General features: G+C 32.7%; 1 protein-coding gene across 1 annotated transcript in view; it reads right to left on the reverse strand.

Annotated features, from left to right (window-relative positions):
- Window positions 1-12,411: 12,411 nt before the first annotated feature.
- Window positions 12,412-26,761, reverse strand: part of LOC129227095 (uncharacterized) — a 126,224-nt gene continuing 111,874 nt past the window's right edge. Inside the window, exons 6-8 of the mRNA XM_054861714.1 lie at window positions 20,169-20,318; window positions 19,989-20,070; window positions 12,412-12,653 (exon numbers count right to left, since the gene is read on the reverse strand). Coding sequence (XP_054717689.1) covers window positions 12,554-12,653; window positions 19,989-20,070; window positions 20,169-20,318 — 332 coding nt within the window. The 3' untranslated portion in view covers window positions 12,412-12,553. The remainder of the gene's footprint in view (window positions 12,654-19,988; window positions 20,071-20,168; window positions 20,319-26,761) is intronic.

Here is a 26,761-nt window from a genome sequence, read left to right on the forward strand (position 1 = left end):
TCTTCCGTATTTTTTTCTCGGAGGTTGGCAGGTATGCAGTTGAAAAAAAAATGCAGAACCTCAAAATTTTCCTCCTTCCATTTCTAATTCCTTCTTTTCTCCTATCTTAATTTAATTACTACCTTCAATAACCATGCACATATACTCCTGAATTGAGTCTTATTTGGTTGAATATCAAAAACCATGAGCTCATCAACGATTTCATGCCAGCTGTGCATAATTGATGTTACACCTTTTTTCAACATTTCTGACCTCCTCCTCCTTTGGCACCAAGTTCGTTTTGCAAGCTATTTTTCATAAACATATTCGTATTAAAAAATGCTTCGTACTCATTCCTTCCCCCTTGTCACAATTTCATGACCCCTCACCCCCCCCCCCCCCCCCCCCCCCCCCCCCCCCCCCTCAAACATCATTTGTGTTGTAGTAACCTACAAAAACATCTTTATTGTCCATCAGGATTATCGAATTCATTGAGGAAAGAGAAAGTGCACGATTCTTTCGAATCAGTTTGAAATTTGTGAATGGCAAGTGATCCATTTTTTGCCATGAAAGTGCGTGTTTGAAATTCTGTAACTTTTAATTAGTTGAATAAAATATGGCAAAGTAGCATATCAAATTGAAGGAAATTTAAAGCTCTACAACTTTGTCATTGACAATTTTCATGAAAACTGATCCTGGGAGCCACTAGCAGCAAATGCTTGTCAAAAAGAGAAATTTCATAGCATATACCCGGAAAACTATTGGAAATTTGACAAATATGCGTAGAAACAGTTTCGTAGGAAGTTTATTCAGCTTGAATTTTTATTTTAAACGCATTTTTTCCACCGTTTCCGACATTTTCTCGAGAAACCCGAAATTTTCTTCCCCCCTTACCTCACCCCCCAGGGTCGGGGACTTTTAGTATGTTTACAGGGCTCTCAAATGGTCCGCTTTTCCCGCGAAAGTCCGTTTTTTAACATTTTGGTCTGATTAGTCCGCTTTTATATTGTTTTTACTTAAATGTCAGATTTTAAATTTTTTCATTTCGTTAAAAGTTACTGTACACTCAAACACGCCGCCGCAGCGCGTGTTAAACAAGGTTCGTACGCTCATAAAAAACCTTTAAAAGCTCTTGGGGGGGGGGGGGGGGGCATTTTCAAGTGCATGAGAAAGTATGAAAAGTTTCTTTAATGCTTGAATTCTTTCAAAAATCATTGGATTGTGCTTGTAATTCTTTGAAAAATATTTCATTAGTGCAATTTTCTGAACATATATATTTAATATGATTTATCGCGAAAAATTGCTTTCGTGTTTGAGGTTTCAATCCTTTTGCGTCTTGTTAATATTTTGATGCTTTTTACAATCCAAAGTAATTTTGACATGTGGTTACCTTAGCTTAGCTTAATTTTTAGTTTAATTTCAATAATTAACGAAGGAATTATTTTGGAAACCATGGCAATATTGAACTTACTCGGACTTCGCGGAAAAATGCTTCTCGCGTTTGAAATTTCAATCCTTTTGCATCTTGTAAATATGTTGATGTTTTCCATAATTGGAAGTTATTTAACATATGCTACCTTAGTTTAACTCATTTTTTATTTAATTTCAATAATTGACGTGAGAAATATTTTGGAAACCATGGCAACATTGAACTTTGACGTCGCGGAAAAATGCATCTCGCGTTTGAAATTTCAATCCTTTTGCATCTTGTAAGTATTTTTGTGTTTACCACAATTGGAAGTTATTTTGACATATGTTACCTTAGTTAAGCTTATTTTTCGTTTAATTTCTATAATTAACGAAGAAAATATTTTGGAAACCATAACAACATTGACTTTATCGGACTTCGCGGAAAATTGTATCTCGCGTTTGAAATTTCAATCCTTTTGCAACTTGTGAATATTTTGATGTTTCTCACAATCAAAGTTATTTTGACATATGCTACCTTAGTTTAACTCATTTTTAACACGCTTTTATTAGCTTCACCTGTATGTATGTATGTATATATGTATCTTGTAATGGAATCTTGCAGCTCAAATTTCGCCCACTTCGTGCGATCGGATTCTTTTGAAATTTGGCACGCGATCTCAGACCCGATGACAATGCAATATTCTATAATCAAATTAATTAATTAACTCTTTTAATTGGGAGTTTCCTCCAATTTTAATCAATATTTTGGCATAAATCCAACAATGTGAAAAAGGAAAATTTTCAAAAAATACATTAAAAAATACTCGCAAAAATTATTTAAAAATATCTACAAAAACCTTTCATTTTTCTGCATCAGACAAAATTTGTTCCAATGTTCCAAGGTAATTAGAACATGAAATATAACTGTTTTTAACTAATTTCATGCCAAAATTGAGGTGAGCCTTCAATTGGAAATTCATTGCTGATGAGACCATTGTTGAACAAAACTTTTATTCAAATGCATCTCAAATTTTCAAAGTAATGTAAATATGATTTCCGCAAACATACATCGATGACTCACAGAAGCTTCCCATCGGGGTGCCCTTGTCTTAACTTTGAGATATTACCTCGCACTCGTTTCATAAATAATTTCGTCAATTAAGTCCCAATGTGATTCAAATTTTCATATACCGCACAAAAAAAAAAAAAAAAAAAACTTTGCCTGATAATTCTCCAACAAAAGACTAAAAAACAGAAAAATAAAATAATAGTTTAAAAAACTAAAAAAACACGCTTTCGTAGCAAAATGAACTAAAAAGTGAAAAATAATCTTGGGATGATAGTAGTTGACCAATCACTTAATTTTAATGGAATATAAAAAAGCGTGGGGGGGGCTTCTTATCAGTTGTCTTGAATTTCTTCCATTTAATGTCCAAGCGAAAATGTAAATAGACAGCACCTCACGCTTTTTTGTATTACATATTATTATTTTATTTTTTTCGTTTAATTTCAATAATTGACGAGAGAAATATTTTGGAAACCATGGCAACATATTGAACTTACTCCGACTTCGCGAAAAAATGCATCTCGCGTTTGAAATTTCAATCCTTTTGCATCTTGTAAGTATTTTTATGTTTTCCACAATTAAAAGTTATTTTGACATATGTTACCTTAGTTAAGCTTATTTTTCGTTTAATTTCAATAATTAAAGAAGCATAGGTGGATTTAGAACCGAGTTCCTGGGGGGGGGGGCAGCATTTTTTTTTTTTTTTTTTTTTTTTAGCATTATTAGTTGTATTGATTACAATTGACTGGATTTAGACTTAGCGTGCCCCTAAGCTATTTCAGGTTTTGGGTCTCTTTGGTAGTCTGGTCAACTTTTCTATCGGTGGCAAAAAAAAGGCCATTCTTTAAAGCCTCCCCCCCCCCCCCATGCATTATACATAAGGCCTAAGGTGGAAAATGGAGTCTCTTTTAAGTAGGGAATAGAATATCTGTAATTTTAGGGGGTCCGGGGGTATCTCCCCCGGAGGATTCTTTGTAAAATAGATATAAAACTCTGCATTTTGAAGCCTTAGAAGAGGTAATTGGAACTACTAAAATCTTGGAGACAAATAGCAAAATACTCTTTTGCAAATTAAGATAATACACAGTAAAAATTGTTTTTGGGTTGACAAATCAATTACAGCAGTTCTCAGAGAGAAAAAGCGAGAAAGTATGGAAGATTATGTATTGTTATTCGCTTACTTTGGCTGTCGGTTCAATTCAATCAGTTTTTGATCACGCCTCCAACCCACCGACAAATACAACAAGGAATTAAATGCAAAATTATCAATAGTAAAAAAAAAATGTTTTAAAAGAAATGGTGTATGGATTTAGAAAATAGGCCCATTTGGACAATTCATAATTTATACACTTGATAAGAAATAAAGTTGAAGCACACTTTGCTTAGGAATTTCAGAGACTCATCTAATCCGTTTCATGGACTTGAAAACAGTTAAAATTATTTAAGGCACTTAAATTGGCCTTTCCAGTCTCTGAAATTTAGTACTTGATTGTACTGTTTTACAGTATTGTTCTCACTTTGTAAGAAGCAAGTATTTTAAGTTTGGGGCCTCGGTGGCCGAGTGGTGTTGCTCAGCAACTGCTTGCATGCAGAGAGGCGTGGGTTTGATTCCCGCCTACTGCCCTGGGTGTTCTTCTGATTTCCTTGTATTGTAATAAATCTGAATTGTGCTATCTGTCTTACGTGTCTGAGCAAACGTCGGACTTCCACCTAAAATGGAGCTCAGTCAAACGAAAGCCGCTCATATTAGCCTCAAAAGTGGATTAACGCCTTCGTTATTCATTACCATGGGTGCTCTAAGGGGTATCAGGAACAACAACAACATTATAAGTAAAAAAAAAAGAAAAACTATCGATTTCTCATTACAACAACTTTTTATTTTCAATTACAAGAAGTACAAAAAACGAAAAAAAATAAAAGTAGTGTTTTTTCCTTCTGGACTGAACAGATTAACAATGTGCAGAAGAAGTAAGATAAACGCAAGTAATGCAAAATAATTTCCAAAATTACTGCATTCGAGATTAAATAAACAGCAATATATGAAAAATGCGAGCCACAAAAATTTATCTCAAGTAATATGCTACATAAACGCAAGAACCATGATTTTTATATTTTTGATGCAAGATGTGGCAAGGAGCTAAATTTAACACATTTCGGCATTTCTCCCCCTACCCCTCATCATTTGTTATAAATTTTTATGGTTTGTATCCACAATTTTGAAGATTTTCAAGCACTTTAAAATAGAATTTATTTTTTCAAGTACTTTTCTTCTTTTCTTTAAGAACAAATCATGAAATTTTCCGGAGTTGGGGGCCTTCAACAAAGCAGGTGCCTTCAACTTTAGCTTGTTTAGTTTATAGGTAAATCTGGTTCTTTTTTAAATCTTTGTTTTAGTTTCCAATTTGTTAAAACAGTCGTTGATTATTTTAAGTATAAACGCTGATTACTCATATTTTCACTCATATACTTGCTCTAATGGTTTTCAATTCAAAGTAGTTGTTTTCAACACGTTTCAACAACCCGGTGACAGCTTTACTCGCTGTAATACAGTGTACGGTGCCCCCCCCCCCCATCAGAAAAGGAAAGTCGCTATTCTCTTCATTTTTACTCGTGAACTTTTCAAAAAAAGAAAAAAATCATGATTTTTTCTTTTTACATTTTTGAAGGTGTGTTGTTACCATGTATAAAGTCCTCCCAAGACTGGGGGGGGCATTGACCCCCTCGCCCCCCCCCCCATAAATCCGCCCATGTAAAGAAGGAAATATTTTGAAAACCATAACAACACTGAGCTTATTCGGACTTCGCGGAAAATTGTTTTTAATGTTTGAAATTTCAGTCTTTTTGAATCATGTAAATATTAAAATATTTTGCCCAATTGTTATTTTCCCATATGCCACCCTAGATTAGCATGTTTTATGTTTCATTTAATGGAAAATAAATAAATTTATTTAATGAGAAACATGCCAACATTGAACTTGGTTCGATAAAATTTGCTTCTCTGAGCTTTCAATCGTTTTGCATCTTATAAATATCTTTATACTTATGGCAATTAGAAGTTATTTTGACATACTACGTGTCAGATTAACTCGATTTAATTTTTATTTAAATAACTGAAAAAATAATATTTTTTGTGTTGTTTAATTCAAGTTTATTTAGTTTTCCAAACTTAATTTTGATTATTATTAGCTTATTTTCGGTTATTACCGTTTTTTTGTGTGGGGGGGGGAGGATATTAAATTTAAACAATTGAGCATATATCATTTTAAAGTAACGTTTGTATTTGAATTATGTAATTTTATGAAGTTGAATTTGTGTATATCATTTCATTGTCATGATGCCTGTTAAAGCCCCCATAAAAGTTCGAAGCACTCATAGCCCTGCAATCCTGGAGTATTTTTTTTAATGCAAGCTTTATAGCTTTATGATTCTTGAAAATGTACTTGAATATGAAAATTGTAAAACTAAGACTCATGTGATCTGCTTCTCTTTGTGATTGAGCAATTTAGACATTTTTAGGAAAACTTTCAATACAGTAGATCTGTTTAGTGTGTGATAGATTCATATCGGTTGGGAAGGAATATGATGCTATTAAGAAGCATTACAAGACAGAAAAACACAAAAATAATTTTTAAACTAAAGGAAGATAAAGCATAGCTTCATATATCCTTCAGTGAGACTACCAGCATCCCTGGTTCAATTCAAAATGTATCATTACCCCTATTTAGTTCTAACCAGGAAACATCACGATCAAGGAAATTCAAAAAAATTCCAAATTGGTGGCATTCGAAAGAGCATTGGAAAACATGTTTATGGGCACTGAAACTACGTGCCCTCGTGAGCACGTTATCGAAATATGAGGTCTTAAAAATTGCCGAAATTTTTAGTAAAGTCGCCAAATTTAGCGAGTTTTGTTCAGAAATGGAAGGTACGGCGCGAATTCAACATCTGCATCTGACAAGACATTTCACTTCCATATTTGGTCACCACCAAAGCGCGTGAGAAATATCGCATTAATTCTTTTGACTACCATGGCGCGGGGTGTCGTGGCACAGACTGCGGCATTGAAATTTTTAGGGGCTTGTGTTCCGGGATATTAACGTGCAACTGTATAGGGGAAAACGCCACAGCCCGAAATATTTGTTTTATTTTATTGTAAAAACAATGGAATTTTTTGTTATTCTTAAGACTGTCTGTTAAAAAACTGATGTTTAAAACTTTTATGCTTCTGCGGGTGAAATATTTCCACTGAAAGAGTTTATTCGATGATGAAACTGTTTTGAAAAAAATATGATAACCGTAGAGAAACGGTAAACACACTTTAAAGTCTTTTTTTTTTTTTGAAAAGTCGTAAATCTGAAGTCTTCAACAGTATCTAAATACGAAGAAAACGACATTTTTAAAGATTTCAAACCATGTTCTCAAATTTAAAAAAAAAAAAAACGATTTTTGTCAGTTATTTTCAGTGTGTTTTTCGTTATGTGTATCGTTTTCAAGTTATGTGTAAACCCTCTAACAAGTCAAATAATAAAAAAAAAAAAACTGTATTAATTTTTATTTTGCTCGAATTTGAATTCCCTTTAAACGTGAAACATAATTGGTAAAAGTGACTTCAGTATTTTTAAAAATAACTAAATAACATGCAATATGATGTGCATTTACGTTATAGCGACTTTCAGTTGCAGTGACAGACTTTTTCGAACTACAGGGGTTGTAGTAATGAACGTCGACTATAAAATTTTTGATGAGAATCTGTTATGAAGTAATTTCCGACATCGTTAGTTTTGCTGTGCAAATTTTTGACATTTACTATCCGTTGTTTTCTTTTTTTTTTAATTATTATTTTTTTCGATTTTAATCTAAACATTTTCGCTAGCAGTGGTCAGACAATAAAACTTCATGAATGATAATAACTTTTGAAAAAATAAATAAGAGCTGGGATACTACAATCCATTATCATGTTCTTTCAACATCAAAAACTATCCATTTTATTTTCAATATATAAGCTTTAATAAGCATGTTTTTTTTACTTATTCATATTAATTCTCGTACATAATTATTAATTACTTACAACACATTTCATTACAAGAGTACAAACTTAAATTAGATAAGTAAAACACACTTGAAATGCACTTAAATTCTGAAATGCATTATTATCACGATTACGAAGTTAAATCCTACGTTCAATTTCGTTATAAAGTTGTAGCTCCTCTGGATAAAGCTCTCTAGTTTCCATTTCACAGGCTTCATAGTTACTTTTTAATTTTACCCACACAAGTAAAGGGTTAATTCGAAACATCGTTTTACGCGCTTTGCAGATGACCAGAAATGGAAATGAGAGTCTTGCTACACGCAGGCGATGAAATCACGTGGTATTTTTCCATTTCTTGCCAAGTCTTTAAATTTGGCGAATTTTCGTAAGATTTCGACAGTCTTTGACCCCCCATATCTCAAAAACAAAAGGACGAGGGCACACAATATTTGGGTCAAATTTTTTTTCTAAAGATACTTTTTCGAATGCGACCATTTTAAACTTTTTTCATGATTACTGAACTCGTGATGTTTCCTGGTAAGGAGGCTGCCTTAATCCCCACCTCCCATCCAAATGTTTGTGTAAATAATAATTATTATTCAATGGATAAAAAGATCAGTTGTGCAGAAGGTGATAAAGGAATTGTATCATTAAAAATCAGTATTATGGTTAATTAACATATTATCTTCACGGATTCAGCTGATTTGCCTTTTGGTGCTTCCTTGGGTTTAAATTAATGGTCCTCCCAAGGTCTCTTTTTAATCCTAAATGGTCCTCTTTTACCCTTTTCTAAAGCTAAAATATGTTGGGAGCCCTGTGTTTACTTACCAACTACCCCTGGTCCTAACAATATTCTGAAGTCAAAAATTAATAACCAAGCTCACTCTAATTTGGCAGTAATTTTATTAATACATATTTTACAGCAAGACATATTGCTTATACTAAAAATATTCTCAATACATAGTATTGTAACAATAATAAAATTTATTTTACATAGCTCAAAATATCGGGTACTAATTTAATTATACGACTACATAACAAAAAAAGCAATTTTTATTGCTGCTGTGCAGCTATTTTTACAAAACTGGAAGATTTTGATCACAAAAAAAAAAAAAAAAAAAAAAAAAAAAAAAAAAAAAAAAAAAAAAAAAAAAAAAAAAAAAAAAATCTGGAACCGACAACGATAAGAGGCGAATAGGAATACATGGGGCTTGGAGATTTGTTTACTTGATACCTTGGCGTAAATGGCTAAATAGCGACCCTCTCGCAATAGGAGAGTTACCGCTCAAGTACTTCAGTTATTCAATAGATGGCACCACTTAACATATAAAGCCCAATGATTTCAGTGGTATGAGAAACTAGACAATTAGAGCGGTAGATCACCTATTGTAAGAATGCCGAAATATCACTTTTAAAATTTCTAAACCGCGTAATATATTTATTTGAGGACTGCTTTTCACAAAATTAAATGTGTGTTAATGGCAGAATTAAATAAGTTAGCAGACTGTTTTATGAAACATAAAATAGTAAATCGCTTGAGTATTTTTTTATCTAACGGATCAGTTTCTAGTTTAATAGAATTTCTAATATTGTTTGATTTACTTGGTGGATTGTTTTACTTTTGGAATTTTTATTGATAGCACAAGTCCATTAAAATGATAAAATAATGTATGGTATAGCAAAATAATTAGTTTCTATGTAAATTTTGACTGAACATGGCGCCAAATACGAGGGCTGCTATGCAGTTCTAAATCGTCGCCAATAGCAATTGATCCATTATATCGCAAATGCATTCCTATTCAACACTCTCGCCTAAAAATGTGCAGCAGAAATGTTTCAAATTATGGTACAATCGGTTTCTGGACTGTTTCACAAACTACTAAGGGTTTTCTTTGATCCATGAGCATGAAAATCGTGTGGTGAAGTAAGTCTTTGTGTAATTAGTACCGACAAAGTTTATAATTAATTGTGCTGGATTAGCTTCAGGTTGCATATCAATTACATAATACACTAATTAATCCAAAAAAAAAAAAAATCTAAATGTGCTTCGTATTGAAAAAATGCATTATTATACAAAATTTATATAATTTTAAATAAAATTTGACATAAAAAATGTATCAATTCTTTTGAGTCTTCTAAATTTTGTGAACAAGCTCAAAAATCATATGGGGAAAAATAACTTAATTTTGACCTATAAATTACTTTATTAGTTGTTGGATACAAAGCAATATTTTCAGCTGCAGTAGATCCTCGAATAACCGAAGTGATCGGAACCGTACCCTCTTCGGTAAATCGGAAGTTACGGATAAAAGAGAGTATATTCATAAAAATAAATAATAATAATAATGAAAAAAAAAAAGGTCCTTGAGAGGCCACTAAGACTTCAATTATGAATTTAAAATGCTCATATTCACAAACTAACAACTAAATGTGATGTTTTTAATTATTCCAATAAATTTGTTCGATTAATGTTCAAAAAAATTAAGCAGTGTAAATTTAATAAGACCTAATATAGTTAACTTTCATTTTTTCTGCGTTATTAATTAATGGTGAAGTTTATATATTTTTTCTTCTGAAATTCTAAACATAGTTCAAAAATAATTACTTCATAATAATGCTTAACTTTTAGAGCAACAGCATTTTAAGAATTTAATAAGAACTATTCACACTGTTTGTAAAATTAACTGGGGAAAAAAACCAATGATAGAAATGTATGGATTAGCGTATGCTGCAGGAATTGTTGCTCCCAGTGAACTTGGAAGTGATGTTGTTTACTTAAAATTCAAGGAAACCGACATCGACTAAACAAGGTTTTGGTTAAAAGAGTTTCGGATAATTGAGGTTCTACTGTTGCTGATTATTTTCTTAAACTTTGAAGGGTTTTTTTTCTCTCTTAGTATTATTATTATTTTATTCGCAAGTTGGCTAGAATTCCGTCCCCTCTTTAAAACATTCAGCACGATTTTCGTAAGCCTCGGATAAACTTCCGCTGTCGCTTTCGACTCGGTCACGAGACCAATTTGATGTCGTATTGGTGAATGGGATGTCACGTGACTGGACGATAACGACAGGGGAAGAAGTTGGTCTGGCTCGAGAATTGTCCTGATTTTTACTCCAGATTTTATTTATTGATTTATTTTTTGGACGATTGTCAAGATTATCGATTACTATGAGACTCAAATTTAAATCATAAAAGGAAAAAGCTTTAGCTATGCGAAGCATTTTTCAAGCAGACGATTTTTTTCAGCTTTCAGTCATTAATCAGAAGAAAAATTTCGCATCTTCAGAGTGGAATCCAACATGATGAATTGTACAATGAAAACGATGATACTCTGAAAATACAACTATAAGCAAAATTATATTCTTTGATATAAATTATGATTATTTTCTCTGACGAAAGGTTTAAAAAATTACTCTGATAATTCTGTGTTGGGCTTCATAGATTAATAGAGGGCGCTACGAACTACCGATGTAAGTGTTTATGTGTCAAACTATAAGGATATAAAAGTGTAGTAGTGGTGTCTATTAAATATCGTGATTATAATGTTTCTAGTCGCTTGAGTACATAGCAATTTTGTTTGTGAATTAAAAAAGAATCGGATGAATAGTCCGTTTGATATTTGTTGCCCAACTTGGGGTTCGAACCCATGATCCCTAGATTAAGAGGCCAATATTAAACGGACTATTTTCATCCAATTTTATTTTAATACTCACATACGAAATCGCCATGTAGATAGAGTGAAATTAAAACTTTATAAAAACAAAACATTTTGTCGGACAGCGCAGCATACGTTATTCTCCCAAAAGGTGAACTACCGCTCAAGTAATCCAGATACTCAATAGATGGCGCTTCGTTCATTACGTATAATGGGCAATTGATTCAGTGTCGCCATCTATTAAGTAAATAGACAACTAGAGCCGTATATCGTATTGGGAAAATAGCCAACATAAATTTTTACGACATCTTTTTCCAGTAGCACGCTCTATTCATCTTCGAAACCCAACATTCTGTATTAGATAAAATTACAAATCCAAAATGGTTGAAAGTATTTGGTATAGAAATATAAGTTTTATAATGCCAAGAACGCCAACATTAAATATAATTATAGTATCACAAAAACATGAACAGTGACAATCAGAAACATTTTTCATGGTCTACTCATGAATTCTAACACATGTAGAGCTTTGCATAGACATCAATGCATTTGTTCTTTCTTGTGCTTTCACCTCAGAAGATTTACTGAAAAGATCAATTTATTTCCGAGGAGATTCAAATATAAAGTTTACTTTAAGACAAATCAATAAATTTTGGGGGATGTAACATACGAGTTCATTTTAAAAAATCGCTATGTCTTTGAGGACGTTTAAATATAAAGTTTGCTTTAGAAAATCAAACGTTTTCTGATAACATTTTCAATTAAGGTTTACTTAAGAAAAGCAGTGTATTTCTAAAGACATTTAAGCATAAGGTTTTATTTAAAAAATTAGTATATTTCTGAGTACATTTGAACATGAGGTTTAATTTAGAAAATCAATACATTTCTAAGGACTTTTAAACTTAGTTTGTTTTCAAAAATCAACATATTTCTGAAGACATTTCAACATACGGTTTACTTTAAAAAATCAAAATATTCAGAGAACACTTCAACATAAGGTTTACTTTCAAAAATTGAACATAATACTGAGGACATTTTGAAATACAATTTTACATTTGAAAAATTAGTATATTTCTGAGGACATTTGAATATGAGATTTACTTTAGAAAATCAATATATTTCTGAGGACTTTTAAACTTAGTTTGTTTTCAAAAATCAACATATTTTTGAAGACATTTCAACATACGGTTTATTTTAAAAAATCAACATATTCAGAGAACACTTTAACATAAGGTTTACTTTCAAAAATTGAACATAATACTGAGGACATTTTGAAATACAATTTTACGTTTGAAAAATTCGTAAATTTCTGAGGATATTTTAACAAACGTTTTACTTTAAAAAATCAACACAGTATTTCTGAGGACATTTCAACATACAAGTTGGCATGGACACTAGCTAAGAAAAAAAGCTCTAAGCGTCTTTAACTTCTTCGGAGACTAGAGGCTGTGACTTTGGCTGGCTCGTTTCTTCGCCATTATTTTCATCATCGTCGATCTTCTTTCGTTGCTTCCTATAAAAAAAACGTAAGTTTTGTAAATGGAGTTGCAGTACTAGTAGTTAACAGCATAGGGCCAAATTAAAAAAAAAAAAAAAATCGCCAAATTAGTCGCCAAGTTGGCGACCAAAAGACTGGCGATATATCGCCGCCAAATTATAACACCACTTGAGTTTACACCGAAATTAACAATGATTCCCCCCCCCAAAAAAAGGGGCAAAAGACCCCTTTAGAAACACCCGAATGCAACCAAAAGGGGAGGTGCACAACTAGACCCCACTAGCACTCTACGCACCAAATTTCAACTTTCTAGAACATACCGTTCTTGAGTTATGCGACATACATACGCACATATGTACCTACAGACGTCACGAGAAAACTCATTGTCATTAACTCGGGGATCGTCAAAACGGATATTTCGGGTGTCTGTACGTTCCCTAGGCATATATCCACGTGTGGTCGGGTTGAAAGTAAAAAAATATTTGGAGAAGCGGTGGCTTACCTGGCGCGGGGGTCACAAAGGCTCCCAATGTATACAAATATAAAATTTATCCAAATTTCAGATATAACTTAATTTTATTTTTTGGCATGTACCGTTGAAATTTTATAAATCAAATATGATTTAAGATATATTGGGAGAAATGTTCAGACTTTAAGTACAGTGGTCGCGCTTAATATATGAACTAGCTGCGTCGCCCGGCTTTGCACGGTCCACCTCGAAAATAAAAGTTATGTCAAGTGACGCGAGTTCAACACTCAGGCTTGAACCAAAAAAAAAAAGTCAGTGAAATTTTGCGGCAGATTGCGGAAAAACCCCAAAAAGGAAACATTTTAAATCCCCTGATTACAGGAAAAGCCTCAAAACAAAAACAAGAATTTTGCCTGTGCATATTCGAGAAAAAAAAATGGCAACAGATCTTTCATCTCTATGATTTTCTTCACGCTATTCGGAACTCCAGCGCTCGAATACGCTACCTTGCGGTGATTTACAAAACTGCCAATGGAACTAAAACATTGCCACGTTTTAGTTCCATGTGTGTCTGTTGACGTAAACACAGGCAGTTTGTTCTGAGTATTTATTAACGCAATCGATGTGTCTTAGTTTGCTTTCAGCTACAGAAATTAATTCGTCCCCTAAGAGTATTCTCGAGCTTCTCAAAATAATGTTAGTTTTCCTTATTTCTTTCAAAAAAGTATTAAATGGTGGACGCGTAAACAAGAAAACTCTGGATTAACAAAATTCGATAACGTTATACCAGGTAAAATTTTTTATTGTTTTGTATGAATTTGTAAGAATATGAGTTTTTTTTAATCTTAAATTAATTTAACAAATCATATTTTACAGCAGCATTTAGTTGGAATGGACAGTATGCAAAATATTTTCTTGGATTTATTATCGTAGAACAAAATGAAAAATGTTTAACCTAGAAAGAATTTACTTTATTCCTTTTATTCTCAGCTGAAAGGTTTCGCCAAATTTGTTTAGGGTTATAATTTTGGTATTGTGCGAGCAAAGTAGCCTTGGCGAGATTTCGCGTTTTTAGTTAAACCATTTTTAATTTTTATCATGAGTGGAATAAAATGGTTGTAAGATTACAGAATTCGGAACTCTAGCGCTCGAATACGCTACCTTGCGGTGATTTATAAAACTGCGTCTGCACCTAAAACATTGCCACGTTGCGCATCACGTGTGTCTGTTGACGTAAACACAGGCAGTTTGTTCTGAGTATTTATTAACGCAATCGATGTGTCTTAGTTTGCTTTCAGCTACAGAAATTAATTCGTCCCTTAGTAGTATTCTCGCGCTTCTCAAAATAATGTTAGTTTTTCTTATTTCTTTCAAAAAAGTATTAAATGGTGGAAGCGTAAACAAGAAAACTCTGGATTAACAAAATTGGATAACGTTATACCAGGTAAAATTTTTTATTGTTTTGTATGAATTTGTAAGAATATGAGTTTTTTTTAATCTTAAATTAATTTAACTAATCATATTTTACAGCAGCATTTAGTTGGAATGGACAGTATGCAAAATATTTTCTTGAATATATTATCGTAGAACAAAATGAATAACCGAGAAAGAATTTACTTTATTCCTTTTATTCTCAGCTGAAAGGTTTCGCCAAATTTGTTTAGGGTTATAGTAGTTTTAGTATTGTGCAAGCAAAGTAGCCTTGGCGAGTTTTCGCGTTTTTAGTTAAACCATTTTTAATTTTTATCATGAGTGGAATAAAATGATAGTAAGATTACAGAATTCGATAAGTAAAAAGAAATAATGGTCAATCAACTGAAAAGAAAACTACCACCATATATAAACTGTGAGTACACATTTTATTTATTTTGTTCTGAGTGAATTTGAATAAATATCAGTTTTTCAATTCGATGAAAAAAAAACGAACTTAACAACATTGACTGGACACTTTTACTTAACCTAATTCTACATAAATGATTTAAATAACCTTTGTTACTACAGTATCCTACTGAAATAGACAGTATGCAAATAAATTTTCTTGAAAATATTTATCGCAGAACAGATTGAAAAATCCAGAAAGAACGTTAAGAATTTGAACAATAAAAAATAAAAGTTCGCCAAAAATCTGTTTATAGTGTTATGGTTTTAAAATTATGTGAAAGAATAATGTATCTTGACAAGATTTCGCATATCAGGTAAATTATTTCCATGACGAATGAATTAAATGCATGATTTCTTTGGATATCCAATCATATAGTCATAGAAATAAATTATCTAGTGTTAAACGTTACTCTTGACAGTCCGCCACGTATGTGCACTATGTGACAAAAATGTCAACAACTGCTGGAAATGTCACGAAACTGAACTTAATATGTACTAATGTATAGAAAAAACGGTACAAAATGAAAATGCCGTTCGAAGCGAACCAAAAATTTATGAATTCCGAATTCAACATCGTGAAAATGGCTGCTTCAGAACAACTTACTGTGTGTTCTACATTAATTGTTTACTTTCGTAATACTTTTTGGTTTCTAATCTCTTTCTATATGGGTCAGAATATCCACAAGACTTTGAAAAATCTTTTCAAACGAATAAAGCGAAAAAATCATACATACGAACAAAAATCACAACACTTTTAGCATTTTCTTCGCTACCACATGTGTTTGTTTTAGTTTTCAATTCCGCCATTAAACAGTGACTGCAGTGCCCCCTATAGTTCGTTGGAGTTGCGAATTCGATAAGTGAAAAGAAATAATGGTCAATCAACTGAAAAGAAAACTACCACCATATATCCGTGAGAATTTTGTTGATGATTTGCATAACATGACACAATTAAATCGTAACTCAGAAATTAGAAAAATCGAAACAGAAAATTTTTAAATGAACCGATTCGGGAATTCGAGAGAAATAACTCAGCCAACAAATGCAAAACAATAAGTGCTAGCCAAGCAAGGCAAAGAAGTATCATCTTCTTTCGATAACAATTTGTAATGTCATATTGAATTTTCTAGCATTAATTGTTATTCTTGTCAGGCCACAATTATTATTTAGTTTTATCAAGAATTGATAAATATCGAATTCAACATCGTGGAAATAGCTGCTTAGAACTACGAACTACGTAGTTTGCATTAATCTTTGACGTTTAGTAATGCTTCTTGAATTCTCATTTCTTTCTACGTGGGCCAGAATATCCACAAGACTTTGAAAATTAATTTAAAAAGAATAAAGCGAAAAAATCATACGTACGAACAAAAATCACAACACTTTTAGCATTTTCTTCGTTACCATGTGCGTTTGTTTTAGTTTTCAATTCCGCCATTAGACAGTGACTTCAGTGCCCCCTACAGTTCGTTGGAGTTGCGAATACATTTTAATAAAAGCATTGTTGCGGAAAGTTGAGATGAAGCACTGAATAATAATTTGAATGGAGGAAAGCCTTCGAAAAATAGGGAATTTATGTCGAAATCTAAGTGTCATAATTAATAGTTTTTAATTGATATCTCCGCTAATTATTATTGGAGGATTATGTTAAATAGCCAAACATGAAGACGGGAAGATTACGAATCCATCGATACCTGGTTCGATGGTCAGTTCACTGTCGTTCGGGAGAAGAAGCTTGGACATACATAGATACGCTCAGTTTTTAATTATATAAGAGACTAGCAAAAATACCCGGCGTTGCCTGGGTTAGCAATAAATTTGAGAAACAGTCGTTACTTGTATTTGTTTTCTGTCTTAAGTGAAAGAACTTAAAACACACCTTTTTGACGTGATTTAAAACGTAGGATTTTCTTCCTTACTCGTAAAACTAAAGTAGCAGAAAGTAAAAAGAGCAAAATAGTATTCATTTAGAAATGAAAACACAAAATTTAAGCGTATGCAAATTTGAAGAATTTCCGAAACATGAAACTAAACTTCACATGTTTAAAAAGATTTATCAGTTTATACTTTTTTTTTTTTACATGGAGTCTTACCTTCTCTGTATGTCTATTGAAGAACGAACGGTTTAAAAAAATGTAGCCGCGCGCACGTGATCCCCTTAAACTTGCTTTAGTTATTTTGGAAACTTTTAATTATTGTGAGTTCTTGGTGCGATTTAAAATGTTACCGAATTTGCGGGAATCGTTTTGGGATACCTTGGATAATGCTCCCCCTCCTTACTTTGTAAAACGGTATGTCACTACTTTTTGTTAAAGAGATATTGTCGCCATATGCTAAGATACTTTTGGTCACCATAAAATGGCGCTAAACAATTTCATCCGAAATGTTTCCAAAATAAGTAGTAAAATTTGGCGATGGTTTGAATTTGTGCACAAAGTCACATTAATGGAAGTTTTTGTGCTGTTTATGGATTTGCCTAATTTAGTTGCTGGCTTATTTTACAGTAAAAAAAGTTTTTAAAGATTCTTTGATTGAAAGCTGACAAACATTACTACGTAGTCTTTGACTTCAAAAAGCGCGACAGTTGAAAAAAAACTGCCAAATGCATCCGCTACTGAAATCTTTCTGCATAAATTTTGGCGAGGTTTCTGTTGTTAAATTGGATAATGATTAAAAAATCCAATCAGCACAAATAATTATAAAAAACTCATTAATTACACTAAAGTTCCTTTTAAATGGAAAATATTCAACCAAATCTAGTTATTATTAGCCAATCTTGGGGGAAAAAACGTTACTTTAAGATTTGACTTGAGAAAAGCCTCAAACAGTCAGACGAAACACAAAAACATTCAACAATGCTAACTATGAACTGGGAGTTGAGATGATGCACTAAATAATGAATTGGGTTGAGGAAAGCCTTCGAACATGGAACAAAAAAAGCTCATAACTCGTTTTTCATACAACTTAGAAACTTCGAACAGATGCTATCTTCAGCAGAAAAATTGGCGCTTTCGATGGACATATAATGTTTATATGTGCAGGTTTTTTTCCGCCCCCATATTGGGGCATTTATGCGAAAATTGGGACTAAAATTGGAATAAAAAGGGAACTATCAATTGGATTTTTTTCGAACTGGTCTATAAACCTTCCCAGTACCAAACTGAACAAACGGTGAAAGTTTCAGCCGAATCTGCCGGGTAGTTTCTGAGATCTTAGGGAACAAATTTACCAAACTCCATTTTTATATATATAGATTACATTTGTTCTACGCAATTTTGATTGCATAAAGTGGCTGATTCATTTACCGGTGTCCACTGTATTTGTTTTCCATAAACTTTTAAATCCATTTTTGATGTCACCCCCCAGAAGGTGTCACGGGGAGGATCGCCCCCGTAGTGACGCTACTGGAGGAACTCACGAAAAGAAAAAGCTGGTTTCAAACAAATTTATATAACATTTGCATTAGTTTTTTAAATAAAAATCTAAAAGCGTGGGGTGCACTTTATTTACATTTTTTCTAGCATTCTGCATCAATGCAATCTAGCGATGAGAAATTTAAGACAACCGATACCACCTCCCCTCTCTCCCCTTCAATGCTTTTTTTAAACATTAAAGTTAGTTGTTTGGTCAATAATTTCATTCATATAACTTTAAGCTTTCAAAAAAATTAAGTTATGCTCAGCTATGGGATACTAATTCCACTAAATTCCAGTAGATAGCGTTCAGATTCCGTACCCATGTCCTTAAATTCAAAAAGACAAAACTATTTTTGTTGCAAAACAACATTAGATTCACAATTCGCAACTCCAATAAACTTTAGGGGGCGCTGCAGCCACTGTCTAATGACGGATGAAAAAGGTAAAACAAACGAATGCCGTAACGTATAACTTGCTTTGACGCTCAGTGAATGACAGTAATTTTTCATCGTGTTTGTGGGAAGCTTTCTTTTCTATTCTTCTGAAATTACATTACAGTACACACTGTCTGAAGCCAGTAATTTACCCCAAAGAAAACACGTGGAATGGAATGTTTTACCTTTTTCTTTGGTAGTGTAAATCTCCGCAAGGTAGCGTATTCGAGTTCTGGAGTTGCCAATTATTTAAGTAAAAATACTTTTTGTCATAAAATGACATAAGATTAAACATGAACAAAATTGTGCAGACGATAAATTAGAAGTGTAAACGATATAATAATTCAATCATTTTGAGCAATCACGATTGCTTATTGCTTTCATTTGACTGTTTTGATGTGCTATCATTTTATTTTCCCTCCAGCACCCTCTGCAGCACCACCGTCGACCGGCCGCCTCACGATGCTGCTCCCCTAGCGAGCAAAGTCTCCAGATTGCGGCCATATCCTACACTTATACGCATACATACACGCACGTACACACACACATACATACACCTACACAATTACATACCACACTCAAACACATCCACACACATACAGACACCTACACACAACTACCCACATACTCATGCCTACACAAAGACACAAACACATATGCCTACACACACATACACATTCCTCCCGCCCACACACAAACACTCATACACACAACTACCCACACACTCATACCTGCACGCAGACACAAACACACATGTCTACACACATACACATACATACCCCCTACACACAACCCCCCCCCCCACACACGCCTACATACACACACACACTCGTGATTGCGAAAATCATAATTTGAATTCCAGATGTCAAAATTCAAATTAATTTTTATTTATTTATTTATTTATTTTTTGAGTAAATGATTTAACATTAGCAAAATTTGACAAACGATAAATAAAAAAGCCTAAGCGATAGAACAGTTCTATTTATCTATTTAAGTAAATATATTTCAACTCTCAGACGATATTTTTCACAATAAATAAATAGACCGCGACAAAAGCAACATTTCAAAGAAGTAAAAACAGCTTGCTCTAATCTACTTTTAAAAAAATCACCTAATTTTTCAATTTCCTATTCATTGGACAAAAGCTTACCTTCTCAAATAACAGATGACAGACAATATGACTCCATTCCCCACGATCAAAGCAACAATCAGAACGGCTGGTATCACTACGTCTGGAATTAAAAGATTTTAGCATATGATTAACTATTAATTAAATTTTAGATATAATGCTAATTTTAGATATAATGTGACTAAATGTTCCGCAATATACCTTCGATGACAGAAGCCTGGGCAGATACAACGACGTTGGACATTGTGGTGGTCTCTACGGTTTCAAACGCAGCCGTTATGTTGTTTTCAGCTGCTTCTTCGAGTTCTATTATTCTGTGTGGAACTAAAACCGTGGTCGCTTCTTCTAGAGCTGAAAGACAAGAACACTTTCCTTATATTTCAGTCTACTGTGAGAAATACAAAAGGTATGTTGTACAGAATCATTAATTTGCTGTTTTTAAATGCGAAATGTGAAGAATGTATTTCATGCCGGAATCTTTATACATAAATGGCTACTTCTGTGTGTATGTATGTACGGGGTAATCTTCAAAACTACTAGACCGATTTTAACCATTTTTTCACCATAGATAGCTACATTATCAGGGAGCAACTTAGGCTATAATTTATTCCTAAAAAACTTAGTTTAAAAACGTTATGATGGAAAACAGTAAATGTCATGTCATTTCTCCATTAAATGATTAAATATAAAACCCATTGTTACGAAAATTCTTTGACTTACAACAGCAATATTAAATTGAATAAAGAAGAAAATTTTGAATCAAGGGTTCTACGGAGTTAACATGAGTTTAAAGTCATTTCAACATTTGGAAACTCTACTTTTTGCACATTTAGGGAAACATAGAGGTTTTTTTTTTTCTTTTTGTGTGTGTGTGCACTGTTTAATAAGCGCACGGGGGTTTTTTTTTTTTTTTTAGTGATCTTTGTTTTTGTTAGTTCATATTTTGCAAATTCTTCGAATTTTTATATGCTTCAATTCGTGCTTTCGTTTCTAAATGAATACTCGTTCTTTACACTTACTGCTATTTTAATTTTATGGGTAAGGAAGAAGCCCGATTTTGAATCACGTCAAAGCGGTGTGTTTTGAGTTCTTTCAGTTAAAACAGAAAATGAAAGAAAGTAGCGATTGTTTCTCACAATTATTACTGACCCAGGCAACGCCGGGTATTTTTGCTAGTATTGTCATAAAGTGTATTTGTGCTTCTTCCACAGTTGGCGAGATTTCATTTGTTTACAAAGCACTCTTGTTAATACAATAAAACGAATGGAGCTATCTATTAATAGTACTGACATTTTAAAAGCATGAAATTCAATAATACTGCGTCTCCTCGAAAATACGAATTAATTCATTTTGTGCCCCCCCCCCCCCGTTCGCGCTTATTCTATACAATGAAGCTATAAAATATTTTGATACTTGCATATTAACACAACCATGCTAAATTTGGTGTACCTCATATCACAATATAGTATTTACATTTAAAAAGTAGAAGATGTGGTTAAACTTTGCCCGTTGCAGTACACCGTAATTATCAAAATTATCAATGATATAACTTTTAATAGTAAATACAGACTAAACTTAGAGCGGTTTTGGGATTTGCAAAGAGATCAAATTTTTAAGGGGAATTTTTATCAACAAATAAGAGATTTTTTCCTTTTCTCGGCATTTGCTAAAATATCAATATCATTATACTTGAGATTCTGAGTGAAATCATTATTTATTTTTAATCAGCATTATAAATTAAGGGGATTTTGGGCCCCCTGAAATCTAAGAGGAGGGGCCTGTGCCCCGCATGCCACTTGGGTAATCAGATTCTGTGTATGACCCTAGGGACAAAGGGGTATCTTTCTGTTTATCGACAATATCACGGGTGCTTTTCCTGAACGACCAAGTGCAAACGCAGCAAAATGTACATTCGAAACGAAACGAACGCAGGTTCTTATGACAAATCTAGAGATCTAGCTTTTTGTTTTGGACAGGGTCATATTGAAATATGGAGACAGAAATTGGAAGAGGGGTCGAAAGTGCAATATTCGGGCGAAGATAGAGGTACTGGGGCTCTCTCCACCGGTAGTTTATCAGAGTTCGTGATTTTTTTTTGTTTAAAAAAAAAGTCGGATTTTTTTAAATTTAAATCAGATTTTTTTTTTTGATTTTTTAAAAACATTCAAAAATTTTTGGATATTAATAACTCAGGGTTCATACTTTATTTGGATGAAAAAATTCCATGACTTTTCCAGGACTTTTTCATGACCTTGTTACATGAAGAGAATAGTTCTATTTAATATCAAACTTGTCTTTTTTTTTCTTTTGGAAATGAGCATTAGCAAAACTTCTATGTGAATGCCACTACCTGATTGAAAAAATATCAGTGTACACCAAAAAACTGAATAATTCTTACCTGTTTCATCATATAACTTTAAGTTAAGTAAAGCTACAGTGAATGATGCTTAAATGTCGACTTTTTTTTTTTATAAACAGGCAGAATGATAATGATTGGGGAAACGGTTGAATGAATCATTACTAAGTTTCAATAAGTTTGCTTCAAAAGCTGCCGTTTAGTGTAAACTTGACAATTTTTTGGTTCTTTAAAATAAAACCTCATTCTTTAGTAAATTTATGTTTCTAAACCAGATATTTATTTAAAAAAATAAAAATAAAAACATTTCATAGTAAATAAATCTTTTGATTTAAATGTACTTGTTTACTTATTTGTACATTTTCAAATGCATGTAAATTAATAGGTTTAAAAATTCCAGAACATGTTTGAATAATGGCACTGAACGTACCAGTGGGTCGCATGGATTAGTTTTGCGGGCTGTATATAGGGCACTACTGTTCTTGAGCATTAGAATTCCCCTATTTCTGTATTCTATCGCATGAATAAGATTGTCCAAAACCTTCAACAAATTGAGATAAACTCTGATAAATTTTAAAATAAATATTTAGGATTGATGGAAACGAAATGGATGCAATGTTTTTTGAGATCGTTCAATTTTTCAGTTTAAGTAGCTTTCATGGTGCAATACTAAATCACTCAAGATTTCTAATACTCTTTTTAGCTACTGTTACTTTTTCCCAGAACATTTTTCCATGACTAAAAATAAATTTCCATGACTTAGACTGAAAATTTCAAGTTTCCATGACTTTTTCAGGTCTGAAATTTGCTTATTTTTTTTCCATGACTTTCCAGGATTTCCATGACCCGTACGAACCCTGTAACTTTACATTTATAAACATAATATATTTCATACAATAGATGAATCCATTCAACTTACTTTTAAAATTCTGATAAGTTCTCTAACTATTCAATAATATTTTAAGATTGATAAATACGTTATAATGCTTAGATAAGATGTGATTTTGTTTTATGCTTTGCTTAAAGATAAGGTTTTCATTATCATGTACGTTTTTAATGTAAAATAATATGTTGAACAATTACTTTTCTGAACTATACAGTCGAACCTTGATATCTCGAACCTCCTTATCTCGAAATCCTTGATGTCACGAAAAAACATTTTTCCCCTGCATTTTATATAAAACCCCAATGTATTTTCCATAGTTATCTCGAAATTTATTTTTCGAAACCCTTGATATGTCGAGTTTCAGTTGTCGTTTTTCTTAGGCAATTTTTGTAGTAAGATAATAGGGAAGTGTTGGTATGAAAGGGGTGCTGTATTTTCCTCAGAGTTTAGAATCTTTGTGCATTTCTCTTGAACATGTTGTCCACTTTGAGGAAAGGGGGTTGATCTTTCACCAGTCAGATTTCAAGTGAAAACGGAAAATGCGTTCCTCATTTTCATTATTCTGGTTTTTTAACTCCTACAAAATGGCTACTGAAAACTTTTTTGAATGTGGGGAGCTACTAGTTAAAGATAAGGATTTTTGAATTTTTAGCTGAAAAACCAAGTTGAAGTTGTAGTTCATTTCAAAATCTCTTCCTGTGCACTTTCGACAATTATAAAATTTCAAATCTAGTAAAATATTGAAGACTACTTTATTGATCGTAATTCAAAGTGGTCTCATATTACATATATAAATGTATATAGCGTATGTGTATGTAATTGTGAGAATTTCTAGTGTAATTTTTTCAAAACCTTGGTAACTCAAAAACTCGATATCTCGAACTTTTTTTCTGTCTTAAGAGATTTGAGATATCGAGGTTGTACTGTATTAGTCATAAGAAAAACTCAATTTTTATTTTGTTCTAATCTGTAATTTTGGAGTAAAAGCGATATAGAGTGAAAATCTGTTACACACACAGAAAGAGGGATCTATGTAGTTTTGCTTGTTGAAGTTAAGATAGTATAATGCAGTGTTGTTAAATTTGGAGCAATACATTCTAAAAATGCAAAATTAATTTATAAAAGTAAAATCAACTGATTTTAATTATTGATTTTGGTTAAAAAAATCACTTGATTTAAATCATGATTTTAATCACGATTTAAATCAAGCTGATTTAAATCAACGAACCCTAGAACCCTGTAGTTTATCAATCTGAATTCCACAAAAAGAAGACTTGGTCGATTTTGAATGTTTTTTTTTTTTTTGAACTGGAATAAATGTATCGAACATAATTAAATATGTTTTCTGACCAAAGATCAAATATCAATTATAGTGCAAAGAAACAAAAAATAAATAAAAGACATCCCCTGGAACTAAGCTTTGACGTATCTTTGCAACAAAGGTTAATATAAGACCGGGTTTTATTTTCACCGAAGTACGGTAGGTTCAACTGTCTGTCTGCTTGAGTTGCTTTATTGAGGCAGGATGATCCATTCTGATCCCAAGCGTTTATAGGGGAAAGAGAAATTTGAAGTGAATTTATATAAATGCCAGAATAGATTCACGAAATTTCATGGGAAAAAAATCAGAATTGAAATCTCCAGACTTTTTTTTTTAAGTAAAAAAAAAAGCGGGGGGGGGGATTAAAGAACGGAACTAAGAACAGTGGATGTGTTACAATGGTCAGCTACTAGAACAGAATAGAACCAACTTGTAATCAGTACGCAGTCCGGCGTAAATGTCTGTACTTTATTTTTGGTGCACTTCTGGCTACATAAAAGATTAGAACCAACTTGCAATAAGTATTCAGTTCGACGTGAACGTCTGTACTTTAGTGTTCTTATAAATTTGACTACATAGCAGATCGGATTTAGAACCAACTTGCAATCAGTACTCAGTCCGATGTGAACTTCTGTGCTTTATTTTTGGTATACTTCTGGCTACATAACAGATTTGCAATCAATGTTCAACCTGACGTGAACGTCTGTACTTCACTTTTGTTATTGCGCTTAAGTCTTTACCCTTTTCAAAAATAAAATTATGATATGCAAATGGATGTGAGCAACTAGTTGAAAACTTTCTTAGAACATTCCAACCTTTCAACTTGGAATAACCTGTCAAGTTACAAAACTTTGCAAGGGTAAGTCATTCATTGAATCTTATTTGTGAATCAAAAATGAAACTAACATTGCATTCAAGTTGATTCAAAAAACGTGTTCTGTCAAAAGCTTTCAAAAATAAAATATTTATAGTTAAGACCAGAGCAGGTCGTTTACTTAGGAGGGTCATACGTGGGCAATATGTCCCCCCCCCCCCCGGCATAGCGTAGTCAATGTATTTATATATGTGTAGGGGTGATTATTGTTGTCTTCCAATAGAGCACGCAGTGAGATATACACCCTCTTGGCTTTGAGAAGTCAATGTATTTGTATGTCTAGGGTTGATTTTTGCTGTTTTTCCATAGAATATGTAGTGAGGTACCCCTCCCAACAGAATAATATTAAGTTGTACGAAAAGTACAAAAACTACGAAATTCATATTCCAATTAAAAGAATGATTTAATTGCATTAACTATGATACCCTTTTAAGCAACTCTTGCAATTCCATTCTGTTTTTATGATCATTTTATCAGAACATGCTTTATTTCAGTCTATTTATTTCTTATTCTGAATTTTACTTTGTATTGGTTCAAAAGATAATACTAGTTTGCTGTAACTATTCTTAAAAAACTACCCGTGAATTTGTAGGTTCATCATTTACATTCAACTCATTATGATTATTATGTTTTATTAAAGTCGTGGTCGAACGTTTGTAAAATTGTAAAGCATGAAAACTAGTGTGTGCGCGCTGCTTAAACACCTAAGTATACAAGTCAACGTATATGCGAAACATTTTTGAAAGTTTTAGATTTTGTTCAGTCAGCGAAGGAATTTGAGCATAGTTTAATTTTTATTTGCATGAAGGAATTTTATCGTTAACACCTTAATTATTCCCCAGGTTTGTTAGGTGTGCCTTATAACGTGCAAATAATAATCTTCTTGTGATTTCAAGCATTACCCAGTTCCTTTCTCTTAACCGTTATAAGGTATAGTCGGTACACGATATGGCGCTGCATATGGATTTTAAACTGCTCAACTGGACATATTTATTTTTTAACCCCTGACACACAAAGGAAGGGGGGTTATAAGTTTGACGTGTCTGTGTATTTGTGTGTCTGTTTGTGGCACTCTAGCGCCTAAACGGACGGACGGACGGATTTTGAAAAACTTTTTTTTTTGTTCGAAAGGAAAGTTGATCGAGAGTGTTCTTAGCTAGGTTGCATCTTTGGATGATATTAATAAACGAAGATATTTATTAAAAACCTCTAAAAAGTTTTTTGCGATTTTTGAAATGAAAACCGTTAATTTTTTTTTAATTTAATACCAAAATAAAGAGAATTTTTTTCCGCATCCTGGCCGACAAGGAAATAAAACGCAATGATTCAAAACTTTTACCTGTTGCCAGTGTGTTTG

The sequence above is a fragment of the Uloborus diversus genome, chromosome 1 (genome assembly GCF_026930045.1).
Source record: "Uloborus diversus isolate 005 chromosome 1, Udiv.v.3.1, whole genome shotgun sequence".
NCBI classification, from domain to species: domain Eukaryota; kingdom Metazoa; phylum Arthropoda; class Arachnida; order Araneae; family Uloboridae; genus Uloborus; species Uloborus diversus.